General features: G+C 37.9%; 1 protein-coding gene across 5 annotated transcripts in view; it reads right to left on the bottom strand.

Moving 5' to 3' along the window:
• The window catches only part of LOC113019379 (protocadherin-15-like), a 248,355-nt gene that overhangs the window by 143,139 nt on the left and 82,342 nt on the right, over window positions 1–22,874 (bottom strand). For all 5 annotated transcript variants that reach the window (XM_026163064.1, XM_026163065.1, XM_026163062.1 and 2 more), the window contains exons 7-11: window positions 21,763–21,882; window positions 19,232–19,342; window positions 13,579–13,749; window positions 4,094–4,202; window positions 996–1,108 (exon numbers count right to left, since the gene is read on the bottom strand). In XM_026163064.1, coding sequence (XP_026018849.1) covers window positions 996–1,108; window positions 4,094–4,202; window positions 13,579–13,749; window positions 19,232–19,342; window positions 21,763–21,882 — 624 coding nt within the window. The remainder of the gene's footprint in view (window positions 1–995; window positions 1,109–4,093; window positions 4,203–13,578; window positions 13,750–19,231; window positions 19,343–21,762; window positions 21,883–22,874) is intronic.

Genomic DNA, 22,874 nt, shown 5'->3' with positions numbered 1-22,874 from the left:
CTAAAATTATGTCGGATGTGCCACGCAATGCTCAATTACATTGGTGGGAACTAGTGCGTTAGCGCAGTTAGCTCGTTAACGTGTTGACGCCGTCCAGCCCCACGCACGGGGCGATCCGCGGTAGCTCGTTAACGGAGATTTGCCGTGTTGTGGCGTTAACGTCATTTCAACGAGATTAACGCTGACAGCACTAGTGGGAACACAACGAATATGACTGCACATTTACTCCGACATCATCCTAGTGCAAAGACAAGTGAAAGCAGACAAAAACAACAAGCACGCATGCTACAAACTTTACCCGAGTCATTTAGACAGCCGTTAGCACATGATTCTCCTTATGGGGACCTGATATGTTTAATATGCTGCTGAGAATATAGCCCAGAAGAAGCGGATAGTATAGCTCTTATTTTGGAAAGAGACATTTCTCTGTAATAAACTCTTTTCCAAAGATGAGTGATTCCTCAATCAGATAGATTTATTTATTTTTATTACTTTGTTGTTTCAGCAACATTAAATTCAAAAACTGAACTTTTGAGTTAAAATATATATTTATAATTTTAATAAATGACAAATTAAAAAGGCATGAACATTTTTTTTGTATCGAAAAAATATCGAACCGTGACACCAAAGTATCGAACCGAACCGTGAATTTTGTGTATCGTTGCACCCCTAATATATATATATATATATATATATATATATATATATATATATATATATATGCATACTACTATAGCGAATGCTTTAAAATGACTATCATTTAAATGTCTTCATGGCAGACTACTTTTAATCGTCAGGAAATAAATAAACCTAATATAAACAGTCTTTATTAGGACTTAGAGATTTGCTGATCAACTTGATGAATATTTGTAGATTAAAGGCATTAAAAAAGCACTACAGAGTGAACTGGCGGGTTTCTTTGAGGTAGAAGAAACATGCAAGAAAAAAGAAAATCCCATTAAAACTGCCTTGTTTGCTGCTGCAGTGTTTCTCACCTTGATCACCAGATCAAATCTGTGGTAGTGCTCTCTGTCGATGGGCTTCAGTAGCAGAAGTTCTGCTGTGGTTCTGTTTAAGCGGAAATATTCTACATAGGACTCTGGTTTGCCTGGAAGAGAGAGGACAACAAACACAAACAGTAAGAGCAAACCAAAAATGCATTTTTAACAGAAGATATACTGCTGTGGGAGAGGGGAGGAAACATTTGTGTTAGAATCACTTTATGTTTGCTTGATGGGTTTCTAGAGGGAGAATCCAAGGCAAGAGACTTGGATAATGCTCCCAGTTTAAAGATCGCAGCTCGCAACAGGTACACACCGCCCGTACATATATGATTCCTATGAAGGCTACATTGTTCAATGGGGAAATCAAGCTCTGGTAAAAAGAGCAGCAACACAGGCAGATGTACACAATCACATTTCTCAAGTGTGCACTTCGGTCTATGTTACATCTTTACAGCTACAGCAGCTAGCATTGATCTGACTGGCTTTTGAGAGATGGCACGTTGCAAGACAGATTATTTCTACTATGTTTATGGATACTTTGTGCCTCCACTTGGAATGAAATGTGCTACATAAATTTCTTTGAGTGAGTGCCCAATATTATATCTTTTTTTTATTATTATTTCTAAGGCATGTGTTTTTACCTAGAATCCAAGCTTAGGTAAATATATTAAGCATCTTAATTTTGCAAAAGCCCTTTCTTTTAATGTTATTTCTATGTTAGTTCAGAAAGAATGAGGGCCAAGTACGACATGCAGCAAGAGTACAACTGGACAGACGTCTCATATGGAGGACTTTTTTCAAGTTGTTAAATGTTTCCTTCTTTTTACTTTTATTACTATTTACTTTTGCATCTTTTTCTATTTCCTTAATATTTTCAGTTTTTAGTTATTAGATTACTTACTGTTTGTTTTAGATTTTAATTTGTGGTCTCACAAAAATCTCATCTCATCCTCCTGTATAAATTACTTTTTTTTTTTTAAAGTTTACTCATATGTCTACATTTCCCTGTTAGATTATCAACTCCAGTCTTATTTTGATAGTTATTTGTCTCCTGTGTTAAATGTTTTACTCCCCCTCCTGTCTCATTGTCCTTGATTATCTTTACCTGTGTTTAGTTACCCCGTTGTGTCCTATTTCCTGATTACCCTTTTGTGTATAAATGTTTTTTTGTGCATAAATAGTGCTGCAATTCCCATCTTCTCTGTGTCTTTTTACCTCCTGCGTGTTTCTTGCTTTTTCAGGTGAACTGGCGCATTTAGATGTTTAACAGTAAAATAAAAGCCTCACTTTGATTTATTTAAACTGCCTCCATTAATGGCACTTCAAATATTTGTCAGATCCTTCATTAAAAATCACAAGTAGTGTAACCAAAACCACTGCAGTTCACATTAAATATTCCTCAGCTTACTTTCAACAGTAATTTCTGTTTTTAGATTTAGAATCATAATGTTGGATGAGCTGCAAAGCTGCAACATCTTTTTTCTTTGCCCATTGTCACACTTTCTCTAATAATCCTCACTCAGAGAGAGATTAGTTTCACAGGAGGGGTCTGGGAAATTTAATCAAGCCTGTGTCAAGTCATGTCAGTACATTTCTACAGACTATGCACATCCTGACTTGTTGAAGTTGTTGTTATGCTGCATTTTATAGTTTCAAATGGTAATCAAAATATTTTGTATGATGCACAGTTGTCCTATAGTTTTAGATACGTATAAAGCACTAATGAGAAACAATTCCACCTCTGTAATTCTGTAAAATGTTATCTTTCACAAACTGTCCAGAGCATACTTTTTTATCACTGTCTATTTAAGTTGCTTCATCAAAAGCCTTATGGACATTTAGGCCTGGTCTCATTCTCCACTCTGTTGGCAAATGTGTGTGCAGCTGTGGTGCTTCTGTAGGTGTGTTACTTGATTCCATTTGATTCAGCACAGCTTATTTATACAGTGCTAGTACACAACAGGCAGCTCAGGGTGCTTTATACTGTAAAGTAAAAACACTGATTAGTGAGAGAACCCCATCAACCCAACAATCCCCTACAACAAAGCACCTGGTAACGGTGGAAAAGAAGAGGTTCAAGAAAAACCTCTAACAAAAAAGGCTCAGATGCTCTCACCAACCTTATTACCTGAGGTTGGTGGGGGGAAATAAATGACAGAAAGCTGAAACCATGAGCAACAAACAGGATGGAACACAAAACATAATGACATATATGAAAGGGAAAATAAATAAATGGAGTTCTCTGTGTATCATGAGCCTAAAACAGTGGGATGGTTTGGTTTGGGATCATTTGATCCAGGTGTAACTAAGCTTTTTTAAAAAGGAACATTTTAAGCCTCTCTTATGCCATACAGGATATGCATACACTCTTAAAAGTAGAGAACATGCATCTCCTAAACCTAAACCGGGAGCTGGTTCCAAAGGAAATGGGCTTGATGGCTGAATGTTCTTGCTTAAATTCTACTACTTAAATTCGGATCATCTAGGACCACCAAGTAAGCCTGCATTTAGACAACAAAGTGCTCTAGTGGAAATAATATAGTACAAGGCAGCCTTTAAGATACAATAATTCATGCGCTTTTTACTTTTATATTAAAATTTCTGAGTGTGGACGTTAGCATTGGGCCTTAAATCTAGCCTAAGGAACCGCAATACCACTGATCTACATTTGACAAGATAATCTCGAAAGAACAGAGTCAGAGCGTATTGCCCTGTGTAAGTGGCATGTTAAATAATGTTTCACCAATCAGTCTTAAAAAAAATATGTGAATTTAAAATTGTTTGGGTAAAAAAAAAAACCCCAACAACAACAAAAACATAAGGATGCTATTTTTCCTTTTCACCTACAGCCAATTTAGATGTAACAATTAACCCAACATGCCTTTTAGGTTGTGGGAGGAAGCCAGAGGACCTGGAGAGAACTCACGTGGGCACACAGAGTACAAGCAAACTCGACACACCAAGGACCAAGCAGGCCAGAGGGTTCTAACCCAGAACCTCCTTGCTGTGACGTGACTGCAAACCACTGTACCGCTTTGCCATTTATTAAATAGCTTCCTAAAATGTTTAGTAAAAACAAACAAACCTACCAATAAGGATGGAATACAGGATCCCCGGCCTGTCAGAGGGAGGTTGTATGTTTCTGTCCTGGTCCACAGCTTGTATGGGTGGAGTCACATTGAGCGGATTCACCTTACTCTGGAGAAATATTTTCCACAGAGTGAGAGAGAAAAACAATGAATCAATCAAACTTGGACATAGGACAGCACTTTTAACATCCACTGCCAACGTTGTGTGTGTGATAACAGAAGCTCTGCTAAAATTAGGAGGAAGACATAGCAATTATTTAATTACTGGTGGTCTGGGAAAAGTTATTTTAATGCACAAACTATATCCAAGCAGAGGAAACATCGGAGCAGCAGAACAGGAAAATGTATTGTTGAAGACAACACAAAATTGGAGTAAATTTAAAAATCACACAGGAGGGTAAATATGCACATCCACACACTAAAATGTATTATATAAGTGCAGCATATAAATGGTAATATATATTGTGCACACACCCACGCACACACACTCAAACACACAAATACACAGGAGTTGAGAATCTGGCTCCATCTGCATACTAACGTGGCCGGGCTATAATGTTGACTTACGACAGTGCGATATTGCTGTGGTCCGTGCAATGAGAAGACCCCCGATGGGAGAAATATAACATGTCCATGGGAATAAATTATGATCACTAAGGAAATAAAATGCCAAACAAAGCACAACAACAAGCCTGCGAGTTTTTCTAAATACGCATCCTCCCATAGACATGCATGCACCGTACACACCTGCTATGACACAACATTTAACTGCCGCACCTGTCATGCACCACTTAAAATCTACCAGCCTTCACCGAGCCATCTTTGCTGTTGCCTGAAGAGGAAGGGAGCGAAAACACCGGCAGAGAAGAAGTTATGGGGAGTAATGGAGTGGAGTAAAAGAGGGTTTAAATATATAGAAGGGAGATGAATCTGTCAGGAGTGAAGGGAGACAGGGAGATGTTAATGCAGCATGGAAGAAACTTAAAGCCCCCGAAAGACAACCAGGTCGCTAAAACACTGCAAGAGTGCCACTGTAATTTTAGTTATTGACACCATTTAACTTTGTCAATGAGGAAAAAAAGCACTGACAACAAGAACTACAAAAGCGATGTGAGAGTCAGCCTGTGATTTGTGACGGTGGAGGCAATACTGTTGTGACACTGTAAATAATTTATCATTCATACTGTCAATTACTCCATCACTCCCGCCACATTATCTACGGGCATACACAAACTTTGATATGATTGTGACGCATCTCCAGGGAAGTCACTCACTTCTATTTAAGCTCTTCATGCTGCTGCATGGCTTGGCTTATTAACTGACTAGCTGGTAAAAAAAGCATGAAGAAATTCTTGAGTCAGTCCACGTCAGCTAAGCCCAAACCAGCAAAACTGATGATTTTTTTTTTGTAGAATTTAGAAAGTTATATAAGCTCATACTTTATACTGGGTCATTTCACTCAATTAGGAACTTTCCTAAACAGAAAAGACTACTTGACCACAACCTGATTTTAAAGCAGGGCTTTTGACTTTATAAACACACATCAGCTCAGTCAGAGATCTCTGGATTTTTTTTTAATCAGGCTTTTTTATTGCATTGCTTTATTATAAAGTGATCCATCACTTATGTCTATTAATTTTAAGAGACGGTCCAAATTAAATTTTAAACGGTCAAAATCAAATTTACTTAGAAGTGTCAGGGCTCTGGCACTGTCACTGAATTGCTGTTTAGTATTTAAGTTAAGCAACTAACGATTTTGGAAATTAATAAAATAATAAAGTCCATTAATCGCTACAGCCAATTTATACACACGAATACTTTTAAACCATTAAGAAAAACTGCTCAGTAATGTGATTGATTTGGCTTCTATACCATGTAATATTCTTACAACTTTTAAATATAGTAGTTTTTCTGCCTCTTTCATCTTCGGCTGGACTGGGCAAAACTGGGGTTACTCCATGAAGATCAGTTGTTGGCTACTGCCACTCTTAAGCTTAGTTATAAACTTAAGAATTTTATTTGAGTATTTGGTTTAGTCTGATATAACTGGGCCAAATAATAAGCTGGGGGTTAAAAAAAGATCAACATAGCAAGTCAAGCTGCAGGTAATACTGAAAGCTATTTACCTGCTTTGCTCTAGAAAAGTGAAAAGTTTGGACACACCTCATATTTTTTCTTTATTTTCATGACTACTTACATTGTAAATTCTCACTGAAGGCATCAAAACTATGAATGAGCACATATGTAATTATGTAGTAAATAAAAAAAGTGTGAAATGACTCAAAAAATGTTTTAGAGTTTAGATTCTTCAAAAAAGCCACCCTTTAATTTGATTACTGCTTTGCACACTCTTGGCATTCTCTTGCTGAGCTTCACGAGGTAGTCGTCTGAAATGGTTTTCCACCAGTCTTGAAAGAGTTCCCAGAGATGCTGAGCACTTGTTGACCATTTTGCCGTCACTCTGTGGTCCATCTCATCCCAAACCATCTCGACTGGGTTTAGTTCAGGTGACTGGCGCAGCACTCCATCACTCTCCTTCTTGGTCAAACAGCCCTTACGTAGCCTGGAGGTGTGTTTGGGGTAATTGTCCTGTTGAAAAATTAATGATGGTCCATCTAAACGCAAACCAGATGGGATGACATGTCGCTACAGGATGCTGGTTCAGTGTGCTTTGAATTTCGAATAAATCCCCAACAGTGTCACCAGCAAAGCACCGCCACACCATCACACCTCCTCCTGCATGGTTCACAGTGGGAACCATGCATGTAGAGAGCATCCATTTACCTTTTCTGCGTTGCACAAAGACACAGCAGGTGGAACCAAAGATCTCAAATTGGACTCATCAGACCAAAACACAGATTTCCACTAAGTTCCTTCCCTGTGTTTCTTGGCCCAAACAAATCTCTTCTGCTTGTTGCTTTTCCTTAGTCGTGGTTTCTTAGCAGTTGTTTGACCATAAAGGCCTGATTCACACAGTCTCCTCTGAACAGCTCATGTAGAGATGTGTCTGCTACTGGACCTCTGTGTAGCATTTATCTGGGCTTTAATTTGAGGTGCTGTTAACTTGTGATTTCTGAGGCTGGTGACTCAGATGAATTTATCTTCAGCAGCAGAGGTGACTCTTGGTCTTCCTTTCCTGGGGCGGTCCCCTCATGTCAGCCTGTTTCGTCACATTCAAAGTTTTAGCAATTTTCTGGACTGACTGACCTTCAGCTCTTAAAGTAATGATGGACTGTCGTTTCTCTCTACTTAGCTGATTGGTTCTTGCCATAATATGAATTCTAATAGTTGTCAAATAGGACTGTCAGCTGTGACTCCCGCACAACACAACTGATGGTCCCAACCGCACTAAAAAGGCAAGAGATTCCCCAAATGAACCCTGACAAGTCACACTTGTGAAGTGAAAACTATTTCAGGTGACTATATCACGCAGCGCTGTCAACAAAGCAAAAGTTGGCTACTTTGAGGAATCTGAAATATAAGACATATTTAGGGGTATTTATAATTTTTTCCATAATTCAGTGTATCTTGCTTCATAGTTTTGATGTCTTCAGTATGCATCTACAATGTAACAAATGTGAAAAAAAAAGAAATAAATAATGAGAAGAAGTGTCCAAACTTATGACTGGTAGTGTTTATATATATGTATTTACATATATGTGCATGTATATATGCGTATATGCTGAGGAACTAATGAGCAAATGGGCAGCCGCTGTGCAGGCAGGTGTCTGATCCAGGGAGCAGCGAGGCGATCAATAGCGGGGGGAAAAATCTTGGAGGGCATTTGGTGGTCAGAAGAAGCTTTGTGCTGGCTACCGAGCTACACAAAAGTGCACGGCAAGACTTTATGTTGCAATGGGAACTTGTCACACTCCCATATAACTATATGTGGACAAGTAACAGATGTGAATTTGCAGAAGGAAGCTGAGTGTGTCAGTGCAGGAAAAAACAACAACAAAAAAAATACTGTTATTACAGACAGAGTACTGTATTCTTTGCATCATGCATCTTGTTGCCAGTCAATTGCAGTATGATTTAATGATAAACTAAATTATTGGTCAAGTCTCGGTCAATAATCAGGTTTATCCCTTACAGCTATGAAATACTGAGCTGCAGAGATGGCAGTGTTTTTGAAGTGTATGTGTGAACATGGCCTGACAGCCAACTCCTCGGCATAATGACCAGCATCTTGGGGTGTGTGTGTGTGTATGTGAGGAAGAAAGACACAGAGAGAGAATAGTTATCCTGGCTCCAAGGCTCTGAGGTTGTCATCTCTCATCAGCCTGATTAGGACTCAAACTATTACAGTGCCTTTTCTCTCCTCCTCGCTCATTCCTCCCCTCCCCAATTTTCTTGTACCAGGAACAGCAGCTTGTTGCTGTCGTTCCATTCTTTCTATAGCTTCACCTATCTCCCTGCACCTCCTCAGTTCTTTGCTTCCAAACCAACAGGAGACCTGCTGTTGGCATAAAAATACCACCCAGTAACTTAAATGCTCATCAATTCTTCAGGTTAAACCTTTGAGTGTTTCACGAAAAACTGTTGCACAGCATAACCCTTTACCCTTCTCTTCAGTTTCTGCAAGCTGTTCCTGTTTTTTCACTCTGGATGGATTTGATAATGATGTTTATGCAAGCTTTCTTCAGTTCTAAGACTTTTGGTAAAATTCAAATTGCTCCTTTCTCCTTGGTAATTTTGAAATGTGCAGAGCAGCTGCCACTGTCAAAGCACACAGTCTGCTCGTTCATCTAGCCAAACTGCGACACTGGTAGTAAAGGCACCAAAGGCAACCGATGAGGAAAAAAAGCACAGTTTAAGCATTGTGCTGATCATTTAAATGCATGTGAGTGCATATAATATTGTGTATTACTATGTATATAAACACCAATCAGAGAGAGGGAGGAAGGCTTATAGCTGCTGTAATTTCTTTCAAGAGAAATGATTACATTTGACCAAAATAGTGACACTGTAAGGCATAAAAGAGCACTGTTGGTTCAGTGTTTCAGTGTCAAAGTGTAACCATAAGAAGAAGAATCTCTGCACAGTGCATTAGAAGCAAATCAGAAACAGAAAATATAACATGCAAATTTAATATAGTGTGTGTCATTCAAACAGTCAAAGTTCTCATTATTCTGAAAGCTGGAAGTAGATATTCATCTACACTGCTGTCATGCTAGCCAAATCATGGGTTATGAGAAAAAGAGATTTTGCATTTATTTATTCCAAGAATACGTCATTGAACTTTCTTTTTATCTTTAAGCAAAGGCCAGAACTGACAATTATACTGTATTAACCAAGACCACAGGGATTGATTAATACAGACAAATCTTCCTAGAAGGCCTCAGTTACAGACACACTCATACTTTGACTAACTTGTGGACAAAGGAAATATATAAAGGCTTAAGCCTGCTTTGCAAAAGCAATGCTTGATTTTTAATGAAAAATGAACTACCTTGAAAAATGAATAAAAAGGTACAATTAAAGCAGTTATTTGTTATGTTCTGCACTAAAAAGAAGAACTTTAAAATTATGAACTGAATTCACAAAATAAAAAAATAAATAAAGTCAAACCCATTCCCGCAAAATTTTAATTCCAAGTAAGGAAGGAAGTAATCTCCAAAACTGCTTTATTTCTCCCTTACCTTTCATAACTCAGAGACATCTTTTGTTATTTTCTTTTTGCCAGTGCTCATGTCTTTTAAATTTCCATACAGAAATACAAAATATATACAATTTTCCAGATATCTGTGATAAAGAAACTACATTACTTTCTCTTTCAATGCATCTCATGACAAAAATAAATAAATAAAAGTGTGAATTTAAAGTTCTAATTTCTTTATTCATGGGGATTTTTGACAGTCGGGAGGCAGATACAAGACACAAATGACTTTGGTGTATTCTCATAAAAAGTTTGTGGAATTGAGACAGAATTGTGTGAATGAGAGAGAAACAAGAGGAAAGGTGCACATGTAAGGTGTAGAGATACTGAAAATAGATTAGTTTAAATACTGCAGCTGGGGTTTTTAAACTCATCATGGACAATGCCCTTCTCCGTTGTTTTGGATGGACGGACAGTACACAACGTAGGTGAAGAGAATGCAGGCAGGGTGGAATGGGTGGAGATGAGTGTCAGGGGTGATTTGTGACAGAAGGATAGCAGCAAGAGTGAAAGGGGAGATTTACAAGATGGTAGTGAGACCTGCTATGATGTATGGCTTAGAGACAGCGGCACTAAAAAAAGACAGGAGGCCAGGGTGGAGGTGGCAAAGCTAAATATGTTACGGTTTTCAATTGGAGCTACCAAGATGCACGGGATTAGACATGAGTGTATCAGAGGGACGGCTCAGGGTGAGCAGATTGAGGACAAAGTTAAAGAGACAAGACTGAGGTGGTTTGGACATGTGGAGAGGAGGGGTAGTGGATATACTGGACAAAGCATGGTGAGTACAGAGTTACTAGAACGGCAAAGAGGACGATCACGGATCACAGATGTAGTGTCCTCCTTCAGCAACAAGCTGCATGTCCCCCTTCACTACATCACTGCATGATGTAGTGAAGGGGGACATTTGGCGTGACAAAGGAGGGTGAGATGAAATGATGCTCTGTGGTGGGAGCAGCCTAAAGATAAATAAGACTGTATTCTTTAGAGGACAGCTCTATATGAAGGACCTTTTTCATTCTGACCTGTCATAGCAGTAAATACATGGCAGTCATTTGCCTAAGGTAATCTGTTATGAAATAGATTTCTTAATGATTTTCCTTAATGATGATCATGTGGGTGCTGGCAGTCAAATAGGTTTCCTAAATATGCGCCTTAATTTGACTTCTGCACTGCTCCCAACTCGTGTAAAGAGAGAACGCAGTCTGAAATTCATTAATAGTGAATATAAAGTTTACAGAAAGATGAGGCCAAGCAACCACAGCTTATCTGACTGACTCCAATTTTTATTGCTGTGATTGCATAAGATCAGAAAAACTGAAATCAGCGAAGCGTCTGGAGTAAGCAAGAGCTCTGTATTGGGAGAAAATCGACAAGTGAGAAACAATCTTGGTGTTTGAAGCGACTTGGGGTTTTTTGTGTGTGTTTTTTTCCTATATTTCTTTGGGTTTTAAGGACACTAAACCCAACACTAAACACTTGCCACATAACAAGGGTTTTGTGACCCCTCAAGATTTGCAGAATCTGCCCCGTAACACTTGTTCATGCAGAAGAGAGTAATAGCTGGATCTATGAAAGACATAAACTTTGACTGTCAAGAGCACTTTGAAGGCCACACATAGTATCATTTTGTGACATATATCAGGGTAGCAGTTTCATCCGCCATACAATTTTGCCATAATCAAAGGAAAAAAAACAGCTATTTGTATTTCAAAAATAGAAAACCAAGACATTCCCTGTATACAATGATGCTCATTAGTCATTTGTATAGACAGTATAGTAAAATCCTCTTTTTATGCAAATTGTAACTCCCAGGAAAAACAGTTTGTTTCTGCCTAGCCCCCCCCCCCCTTTCTCTTTCACTCCCCTCTCCCCATCCACCAGATCCCCCCCCCCCATCTCCATCTTAAACCCTGTCCTTGTCCACATACACTTACTCCTTCTGAAAACCACAAGCTGTAAAGTTGATTTACTCCTGTTTTTCCTCCCAGCCAAGACTGTCTCCTCTGGCTGGAAAGAGAGAGAGAGAGAGTGTGTGTGTCTGTGTGTGTGTGTGTCTGAGAGAGAGAGAGGTGAAAAGAGAAATCTTGAGGCAGAGAAATAGTTCCTTCAGCCTGTCTGGAGCAGAGTCAGCACATGTGTGTGCATGCGACAACTATCTCAGTGTAAAATAGAGAGATGAAGAAGATGGTGTCCGGTCCACGGCTGTGATACTGGATTTATGTACATGTGTGTCGGTGAATGGGGGGCATTAAGGCATGAACGCACTGCTAGCTTGTCACCATCAAGGGTGTGTGCAGGTGTGTGTATATGTGTTGTAAGGGATGAATGCACTGCTGACTTGTCATAGCTGAAGATTTTGCCTAAAGCAACTTTCCCACCCCCTTGTTTACAAAGTTGTACTCTGAGTTTCTCCAGACAATAGCATCAGCTAAATGCCACAGATACAAATGCAAAAGTACATACAGCTGTGTAAGCATAAATATGGGCTACAGTGTTGCAGAATCTGCCCTGAAACACTTGTTCATACAAAAGAGAGTAACAGCCGGATCTATAAAAGACAAACTTTGAATGTCAAGAACTCTTTGATGGCCACACATGACATATTTTAGGATAGCAGTTTCATCCGCCATACAATTTTGCCATAATCGAAGGAAAACAATACCTACTTGTATTTCAAAAATATAAAACCAAGACATTCCCTGTATACAATGATGCTCATTAGTCATTTGTATAAACACAGTAAAATCCTTTTTTTATGCAAATTGTAACTCCCAGCAGACATTGCTTGACAAGGTCTTATTATTAAAATATCAGGGTTCCTTTTCAAATGGCTCTAATTCCTTATGAAAAACCTACAATGGGTTCTGCAGGAGTTAACATACAGAATGAAATTGCATGTTTTTTTTAGAGTGTACAAAAAAATTTAGCCCCCTATTCTAATTACATAGTCTGTAGTTTACAGCAAAACGAGCTACATTTTAAATGCCAAAGTGAGTAAATACATTTGGCTTGAATTGGCATTAGACCTTGATTTGAAAGCTCGAAGACAAGAAAGTGAAGATATCCATAGTGACACAGTCTATCAATATACCCTGTGGTTAATAATTGCAGTTTCCCCTAAGTTTCTAAACCATCTGCAATCTGCCAACAGAGTTTCATTTTACTGGAAATTAGGGAACTAAAAGGTTGTAACTAAAGTAACTCTGTATGATATTACCTAAATCAAGAAATGATAATTCAGAAAAATCCCAGGAGATTAGCAGTTTCTGAAAAGTCAGATGTCTATTCATATTAATGTACAGAATTCACCTGCTTGCTGCTACTACTGCACATTCACCCAGTGTACATACTATATGTATATATATATATATAATGTTCTTCCTCTACACCCCCCCCCCCCCCCCCCAATTTTTGCACATGTCGAGGAGCGTGTCAGGCTACATTTCACTGTGTGTTATACTTGTATAACTATGCATGTGACAAATAAAGAACCTTGAACCTTGAACCTTGAAATACTAAGACTAGCCCGACTGGCATCAACAATGCTCTGTCTTCCCCATTCTGCTGCTGTTCAAACTTGACCAGGTTGTCTTGACAATGTCTATATGCCTAAATGCATTGAGTTACTGCCATATGATTGGCTGATGTTGTGTTACGAGTAGCTGAACCAGTGTACTTAATAAAGTGGCGGCGAGTGTATACATGTTATCATTGTCCACTGAAGACAGTAAGTGATCCACAAATGGACATTGCTACAAAAATTAAAGCTAAGTACACATAGTACACACAAATACAACAAAGTACAGAACAAACACAAACTTACCGGCTCGGTCAGCTCAAGCACATTAGCCTTATACGTGATGGGACTACAATCACGGGTATTTCCCACAAGCGTACATGGTAGAAACATTGGACCCAAATCATCACCGTCCAGTACATCCACAGTTAGTGTGGTGGTGGCTGTTCGACGGTCACTTGGATTAGGGGCTCGATCCTAGACAGACAGACAGATTTTTTTGGTGATAATGCATAATTATGTGGCTACATTTATCTTTGTGTCTTGAATGAAAAGCGATCAGGATATGATCAAGAAAAACATGTAATAATACAGAAAGGCTGGTTTTTATCTGATATATTCTATATCTAATGCACAGCATTCATGTTCATGTAGCAAGTGTATACACCATACTGTAATCTACAGGGTGGGCCATTTATATGGATACACCGTAATAACATGGGAATGGTTGGTGATATTAAAGTCCTGTTTGTGGCACATTAGTATATGTGAGGGGGCAAACTCCTCAAGACGGGTGGTGACCATGGTGGCCATTTAGAAGTCGGATCTTCTATCCATCTTGGATACAACTTTTGTTTTTCCAATAGGAAGAGGGCCATGTGACACATCAAACTTATTGGTAATGTCACAAGAAAAACAATGGTGTGCTTGGTTTCAACGTAACTTTATTCTTTCATGAGTTATTTACAAGTTTCTCTTTGTTCACAGCCATTGACATTGGGGCGACCGTGGCTCAGGGGGTTGGGAAGCGTATCTGTAACCGGAAGGTCGCCAGTTCGATCCCTGGGCTCTCTGTCCTGGTCGTTGTGTCCTTGGGCAAGACACTTTACCCTACCGCCTACTGGTGTTGGCCAGAGGGGCCGATGGCGCGATATGGCAGCCTTGCTTCTGTCAGTCTGCCCCAGGGCAGCTGTGGCTACAACTGTAGCTTGCCTCCACCAGTGTGTGAATGAATAGTGGCATTGTAAAGCGCTTTGGGTGCCTTGAAAAGCGCTATATAAATCCAATCCATTATTATTATTATTATTATTATTATTGACATGTCGAAGAGGTTAACACATGAGGAGCGGATCGAAATTGTGTTGATATCGGGTGAACGCAGTAACCGGGTCATTGCAGCAGATTTCAATGCAAGACACCCTACGAGACCACCCATCTCCCATGCTGCAGTCAGCAAACTGCTTGCTAAGTTTCGTGAAACTGGTTTAGTGTTGGATTTGCCAAAATGTGGATGCAAGAAAACTGTCACTGATGAAGAAACATCAGTGGCTGTCCTAGCTTCATTCAGCAAGAGCCCACAGCGTAGCACTCGCCGCATGTCACTGGAGAGTGGCATTAGTCGAACATCCCTTCGGCGGATATTAGCTACTCACAAAGGGCACCCTTACAAACTCCAGCTACTGCAGCATCTCAACGAGGATGACCCAGATCGGCGCACAGAATTTGCAGAATGGGCAAAACAAAAATTGGAACAGGACCCTCAGTTCACGCAGAAGATTTTGTTCAGTCATGAGGCAAACTTTTATGTGAAAGGTGAAGTTAACAAACAAAACCACTGCTATTGGTCTGACACTAACCCACGTTGGGTGGATCCCTCCAAGACTGTTGGAACAACAAAAGTGATTTTGGTGTGGTATATATACCACCACATTATGGGTGCCAGGTCCGAGCATTCCTAGATGAACAGTTTCCTGGAAAGTGGATTGGTCGTCGTGGGCCAGTTGAATGGCCCCCAAGGTCTCCCGATCTGACCCCCTTAGACTTTTATCTTTGGAGTCATCTGAAGGCAATTGTCTATGGTGTGAAGATACGAGATGTGCAGCACCTGAAACTGCCTGTGCTGGCATTTCTCCTGCGGTGTTGCTATCAGTGTGTGAAGAGTGGGAGAAGAGGGTTGCATTGACAATCCAACACAATGGGCAGAACATTGAACACATTTTATAAGTGGTCAGAAACTTGTAAATAACTCATGAAAGAATAAAGTTACGTTGAAACCAAGCACACCATTGTTTTCCTTGTGACATTACCAATACGTTTGATGTGTCACATTTCCCTCTTCCTATTGGAAAAGCAAAAGTTGTATCCAAGATGGCCGACTTCTAAATGGCCAATTTGGTCACCGCCCATCTTGAGGAGTTTGCCCCCTCACATATACTAATGTGCCACAAACAGGACTTTAATATCACCAACCATTCCCATTTTATTACGGTGTATCCATATAAATGGCCCACCCTGTATTTCATGAATCTTTTGGTGACCAAAATTTCACAAAAATACACATTCAGCAACATAACTCTGTAACTTCTGTCGGTGCTGTGCTTTTTTGGAAATCGAATTTCCCAGAGGAACCCACCCGAGGGATTAATAAAGTTCTATCTAATCTAATCTAATCTAATATTACATAAATTCCAGTAAAGTAGAATAACAAATATGGAAGTATAGCATGCACTGCTCCCACTCCCATCTGCTCCTGTATGATTCACTGAAAATATTCAAAACTATACACAGGAAATGATGTTCAACATCTTTCAGGTGTTTCAGCCTTGCAAGGCAGTAACATTTTTATTAGACAAAAAAGAAGCCTGTTTTCTCATTTCTTAAATGCAAATATATGCTAAGGATAAATTAAGTTCCAACATTTGGTCTCACCCATGTAAAATTAAGAAGAGAAAATAATAACAGTTAATAATAATAATTTTAACTTAGATTTGTATAGTGCCTTTCAAGATACCCGAGTAGTAGTAGTAGAAAAAATCATATCAATGAAATACTGAAAACCAAACTTTTTATTCATATTTTGATAGCATGAATAAAATTGTTTATTGGTCCACTGGCTGGACTAAGTTGTAGCACTGCTAACCCACCTTTTCCTTTTTTTGTAAGATTGCATAAAAATGAAACAGCATTGCTGTATTTCATGACATGCTTTCTGGTTATTATGGGATTACAGTTAATTACAGTGAAAATGTTTTGAAGATTTTGATTATTTTCTAACTAAATGACATTGATACAACAGAATTTGGTATTTTGTACAAAGTCAAAAACTCCCACGTGTTGGAATTACAGGTTGATTTCGTTTTGTTTATGTCTCTCTGAGGAGTCACATAAATTTAGATTTTTTTTTGGTAAAAGTTAATTAAATAATGTAGTTTAAAACTCTAAAACTCGGAAATATTCTGCAGGTAATATAATTATCATATAGGTATTAATTTAAAAATAGAAGGATATATGTAAGAGGTGTTTAAATAAATACATTCTTTTCAATTGACCAATTCACATGGTGGTTGATGACATTGAACTCAAAGACAAAAACTGAATCTTAAAATTACTTTTCAGTGAGAATGTTACTATTGTGGAAAGGTTTGAAGCTTTTGAAACAAGAAACACTAGAATGTATGACCTTGGTACACACAAATTGAAAAATAGATGTGTTCACATGACTTGTAACTCAAAAGAACGCCAGTAAACCCTAAGCTGGGTTTCATTGAAAGCCTCATAAAAAAATAGAAATAAGTAAATCCCAAAAAACACAGTCCTACTGAGAGACTGATAGTAAGCATTCTCACAAACATTTCCGTCTACTTAGATCATTTATTATCTTTATTCTCTACAATTTAAATTCTAATATTTACATCTACTTTTCATCTGCAGTCCAGTTGGAAAAAAAAAAGATAAAACGCAAGAAATAGCCAAATAAGGCTACTAACTAAACTCCTCAACTACTCAACAGTCGGTGCGATCACCACATCTTACTTACAGGAAGAAACCCACGAGATATTATCTGCTATTCAATGTGTGAGTCATCTAGATTTCCATCAGCTTCACATTTTATGTATGCATATGAGGGAGCACTCTCAAATCCTGTTCAGATAAAGCTGCTTTCTGCCATTAAACTCTTCTAAGTAGCACAACTTAAGCACTAGACAATCAAGATATCAGGTATAAACCCTTAATTAGGTTTCCTCAAAGTTCCCATTTTAATATTACTTAATCACATCAAATCATTGCAATACATTATATTCCCAATTACTCGACAGTAAAAGAAAGAAACCGGGGCCTCTGCCAAGAAATGATCTCCTCAAAACTAAAAAAAAAAAAATTTCTGAAACATCTTTAATGAGCAAGATTGAAGATACCATCTAAAAAGAGAAATCAGAAAACACAAATATGAAATAATTAAACTCTGATTGTATATAGTTTAAAGACTGAAAAAAATCATAAAAAAATAGTAGATTTCCATCAAGTTCACAGAGGAGTTTTCCCCTGCTGGCTTCATTACTGTAAGCTATGCTTGACGAGAAGCTGTGACATCACGCAGTGACTCATGACAAGCAATTCTGCCAACACTATCTTGGTGTTTTGAAACTGGACAAGACAAGAGAGAGATGGATCTAAAATTAAAACTGAGAGCACTGTGCAGTCATCGGCTAATGACGAGTCTTGACTATACCCCTGGATAATTGTCTATTGTGACTCTAATAACGAACATACCTTGCAAAACGAACTTCATGTGTTATTTAACATGAACTGAAACCGAGGTTTCATTTCACAGTTCAAGGAATTGAGGCCATGAAGTCATCAGGAAAGTGTTTACAGATCAAAAGAGCTGAGGCTCATCTTTCTACAGACTTCTTTACAACCTGAAGTCTTTTTACTACTAGAGGCCATTAACAATAATGCAGTTTTAAGACAAATCAGTTTTCAGACTCAGAGAATAAGCTAAAAGGACAGTCTATGACGTGGACACAGTTAGCAAGTTTAACATAAAGATTGAAACCACAGACTCTAAAACAGCGGTCCCTAATCCGCGGGCCATGGACTGGTACCAGTCCGTGAGTCGTTTCGTACCGGACCACAGGTTTTCACACAAGGTGTATATACTTTATCTGCAATATATGTACAGCTTAAATGGTCAGCCATGTTCCCAGGGATTTTTTTTTCTTTTCTATTTTGTGGTTGTATGGGTTCAGTTAAGCTTAAACTTTTGTTAGGAATTTATATACAGTAATTTCAAAGCTACTCAAAACACTCTTAATACTGTATTCAGACAAACAGATATGTCACCTTGTTAAGCAGCCAGAAACACATTAATCTTACAGTGTACTGCTGACTCTCCATAGTGCTTTCAGGGCCTTGAGACATATGAATATTTTGCAGAATACTTTCTCGAGAACTGCTTTTGAACGCAAGGTTTTCTTGACACAATAAAAAAAAACTTTTTTGGCACCATCAGCAACACAAACAATTCAAACTTCAACTACAATTTTCCATAACTGTGCTTTGCTTATTGAGTGAAAATCACTATAAGCCACCTTTATAAATAAAACATACACAGAGCTCAGAAATAAAAGGAAAACAATTAGGCTAACAGAGACATTAGTGATAATTAGGGGTGCTCTAAGAGATCCCTTAAGGCTCACACAACAATACAGAAATAGTGAGAAAAGCTGCATAACATTAATGTTGCCATGATAATACAAATTTACATAAAACAACACTCCAGGCAGCAGTCTACACGCCTACCCATGAGAGATGGCTGATTTTCTTCAGCCATTCTTTATGACAGGTCCACATGAAAGGTGTTCCCTTCAAGAGCTTTAACTTAATATATGATTAAAAAAAGCAACCTAACACAGTGCGACATAATAATACACAAATAGAAATGTTGAAAAAAACTTACATTAGCTTGTATGATGACTAGGTATCTTGTTATATCCTCATAGTTGAGTCTTTCTCTGAGAACTACAGAGCCAAACAGTGTCAGCGGGATGTCAAAGGTTCTGTTAGCTGTCTGAAAGACAAACAGATACATTACACACATCAAGAGTGAGTCGCAGCCAGGGTCGGCCATTCACTCTTTCTCTTTCAATACAGTTTTGACAAGGCATGCATTACACTTGTTTGGTTTAAGCAATGAACCTGACTGTGCAATTTCAGTATAAATATATTTTAGATTTCTTGACATGATACAAAACTTAAAAAAAATAATTCATGCAATCTATATTTAAAATAATTCATTAAAATTATTATGATGAGAGAAAAAAATAAAGACTAGTATGGTTATAAAATAGGTGACATTCAAAGAAAAATAAACCAGAAGAAGACACAGTACTGACAACAATTTGCTAAAACAAAAAACAGAAATAAAGAATTTATTCAAAGGAGCTGAGATTCAGCATCAACATTTCTCAACTGCACAGATAACATCTCAGTGTTTCTACTAAAGCTTAATGTGAACAAGTGTTAATTTCTTTGACTAGTTTGTGTCAAAGACCTTTTTTCTGATGAAAACAAGACAATTAAATTAATGCGTGAGGACAAAAATGAGATGACAATATTATGGAGAGACAAGTTCAAATCAGAATTAATTAAGTTTTATAGTGAGGCAGGATGCATTCAGAAGTCATCCAATCAGAAGAATCTTCTTGTGCACTAAGTGCACTACAATTTGATCTGTCTACAACAAACAGGGTAGGAGTAGGGCTGGGAGATTTGAGGAAAATCTGATATTGTGATATTTTTTGGGGGGCTATATCATAATACACAATATATCACCAAATGTTTAAATCCAAATTAACTATTCATTATTTTTCCATTTTGAAAACAACAACAACAACAACAAAAATCTGAATGAATTGAAATGTTTTATTTAAACCATTTTAACCATCAGTTGACACAGAGGTTACTGTCACAGTAAGTCTCTTTCTGTGGTCAACACTAGGCCTTCAACAAAAAAAAGATAATAGCAACAAAAAAGTACATGAAGCAAGAATTGACGACACAAAATAAAACAATTCAAATTAAAAAGGTGCTCTTTTGTGCTTATAACATATAAAAATTGTAAAATAATTAGTGCAGAGTTTAAAAGTCTTAATTTTGCACTTTCAGCTGGCGGAATATTTCATGCTACTGCTACCTTTTGCGGCAATAGTTTTGCGGCATATTTTGCAAACTACTCAAATTACTGCATCTTGTTCTGCAAGCTCCATGTGAAATCCAGTGAGTCTCGCTTACCCGAAACTCCTCCTGTCACCATATTTTACTGGTAGTAGATAAACACGCATGCTCAGCATTGTGTCAGGTAGAAAATTTTCTGGGATGGCGGAATTAATGATGCATTCACAGTGCGTAGGATAAAAGAAAAACTCATGGCGACTGCTCAGTATTTACATGTCAATTTATACTCAGTGGTTACGATAAAGCCATTTTAACCATCTTACGTGGACAAACTCATGATTATGTCGCCCAGCCCTAGGTATGAGCTCCCTGTTTCTCATGAAAACGTAACAAAATGTCAACACACAAGGAGGAGATGAGTTGACATCCTCTACTGACACATTTAGCAGCTCTCACTGGCACAGAGAAACTTTTACACAAAACCTTTTGGTCAATTAAATCAACTTCGAATGAAAGTAGACTAAAAATAAAAGAATTAGGATGCCTAAATTATAACTAAAACTAAATGATGTTTAAGTCAAAAGACTCCTTAAAACAAATTTGGTGTCAAAATTAACACTGATGTGAACATTTAAAGAGATAAGAAACGGTGCTACAGCTGACTTTATGAAGAAGATTAATTGTGCAGTCTTTAGCAATGATCACTAATCTTAGAACAGTAAATGCCTTTAGTCAGTCTGCTACTGAACTCAGGTAGCTCAGTTAAACCCTGAGACAGTGAAAAGTAATTTACTCCAAACAGCCTTTAACATTAATTATGGCTGAGATGAAAGTAAAGCACAAGGAGAATCTAATGTAATAGGCTACTGTTTTTGAGCATCAAATGAAAATTTCTAAAATTTTTTTTATTGTTTATTACATTAATGTTGCTATAATGTATATTTTATATAAAGATGTAAATAGGGAATTGTAAGTGCTCCTTTCTGGATGTTGGTTGTCTTTTGCTTAATTTTGCTGGTGTGCATTAGGAAACCAATTTGTAACTTGTTTTTAGAAACTGGAGCAGATTGTTAAAAAATATGATTTCTAAGATCAGTTTTGGCAAGAAGAAAAAGTAAACAGTGCTCAACTGTGATCTCAATCAAAATTTAAATCAGTACTGCTTTATACTCTATTGTCAAAGAGAAGAAAGAGGAAGAATAAAGAGGCAGAAGCACTAAAACTGCTTATGCAGCTTTGCTGCTTGGTCTCTAGTGAACATATACCCATGCTACACCATGTTGACAGAGATCAGTGGGCAAGTGGATGACCTACCGGGTCTCTCGGATTGTACTGGATGGTGTACTCTATCTGTCCATTGGGACCGTCATCAATGTCTGTTGCTCCATTGTTTCCTGAGAAACCAGAAAAGATAGTCGTTCCAACTGGAGTCAGCTGAAAACACAACAGAAAAAGAGAGTTTTAATATTTTTCTCTATACACCTTTAGTGCAACAACCAACACTGTGCTGTTTGTTTGTTTGTTTATTTATTTCAATTTAGATGAACAAAAAGAGAAAATATGCTTTGTAGCACATTTAGGTACGAGCTCATTTCCATCTGCAGTCCCTGGATCGGTTAAAACACAGTGAGATCCAGTTCAAGTCTATCAGAAGAGACACATACACAAACTCAAATACCTGCACGTATGGTAGCAAAGGGAAAGCCACACAAATCAAAATGTTAATCAATAATTACACAAAAAAAGAAAAAGTTATCATAAACTAAGAATCACAAACTGATGCTCACAAGACTCACAGTCAAAATCTGTTGTTTCAAATCCAGAGAGAAACTACATTAACTTGCACCAGTGTTCAAATTGTTTTTAAGCATATTACAAGTTTTAATTGATTTATAGGACAAAGCTGACTGCGCAAACTGGTGCCTTGCTTACGCTCATTTACTGAGAGCAAAGCTGGACAAATCCCCTTAAACATGGGAGAGCAGCATCATGGAGAATCTTATTTATTAAACATCCATCTGAGTAATATATTACATTATCAAAACTTAATATATTTTATTTAGTAAGTATATGGCATGACATTGCCATATGTCAAATCAGGGTCAAATCAGGCTTGAAAAATTGCCAAAGAGAAACAGTTTGACAAACATAAAATAGGATTTTTCACCACCAACAGGATTCCCAAATTGTTTAAAACTTGTCATGGTGGTATCTTCACATGGTGTGCAGTGTCCTTAAAAAAGACTGAGCAAACTGGACTAATGGAAGACAAAAGAAGACGTGACAGGCTTAAAAAAGTCATGCAGATAAGCAGCATCTGAAAGTCATGTCCTTGAGAAATAGGAAAATACAGAAACGGGGGGGAAAAAAAGACCTGACACAGGACCTGAGAGATGCTCGGACAACAACATTATTGCAGCAGTGTG

Source organism: Astatotilapia calliptera, chromosome 3, assembly GCF_900246225.1.
Source record: "Astatotilapia calliptera chromosome 3, fAstCal1.2, whole genome shotgun sequence".
In the NCBI taxonomy this organism is placed as follows: Eukaryota; Metazoa; Chordata; class Actinopteri; order Cichliformes; family Cichlidae; genus Astatotilapia; species Astatotilapia calliptera.
Note: the sequence above shows the minus strand (reverse complement) of the source record. Positions and strands in the feature narration are given on the sequence as shown.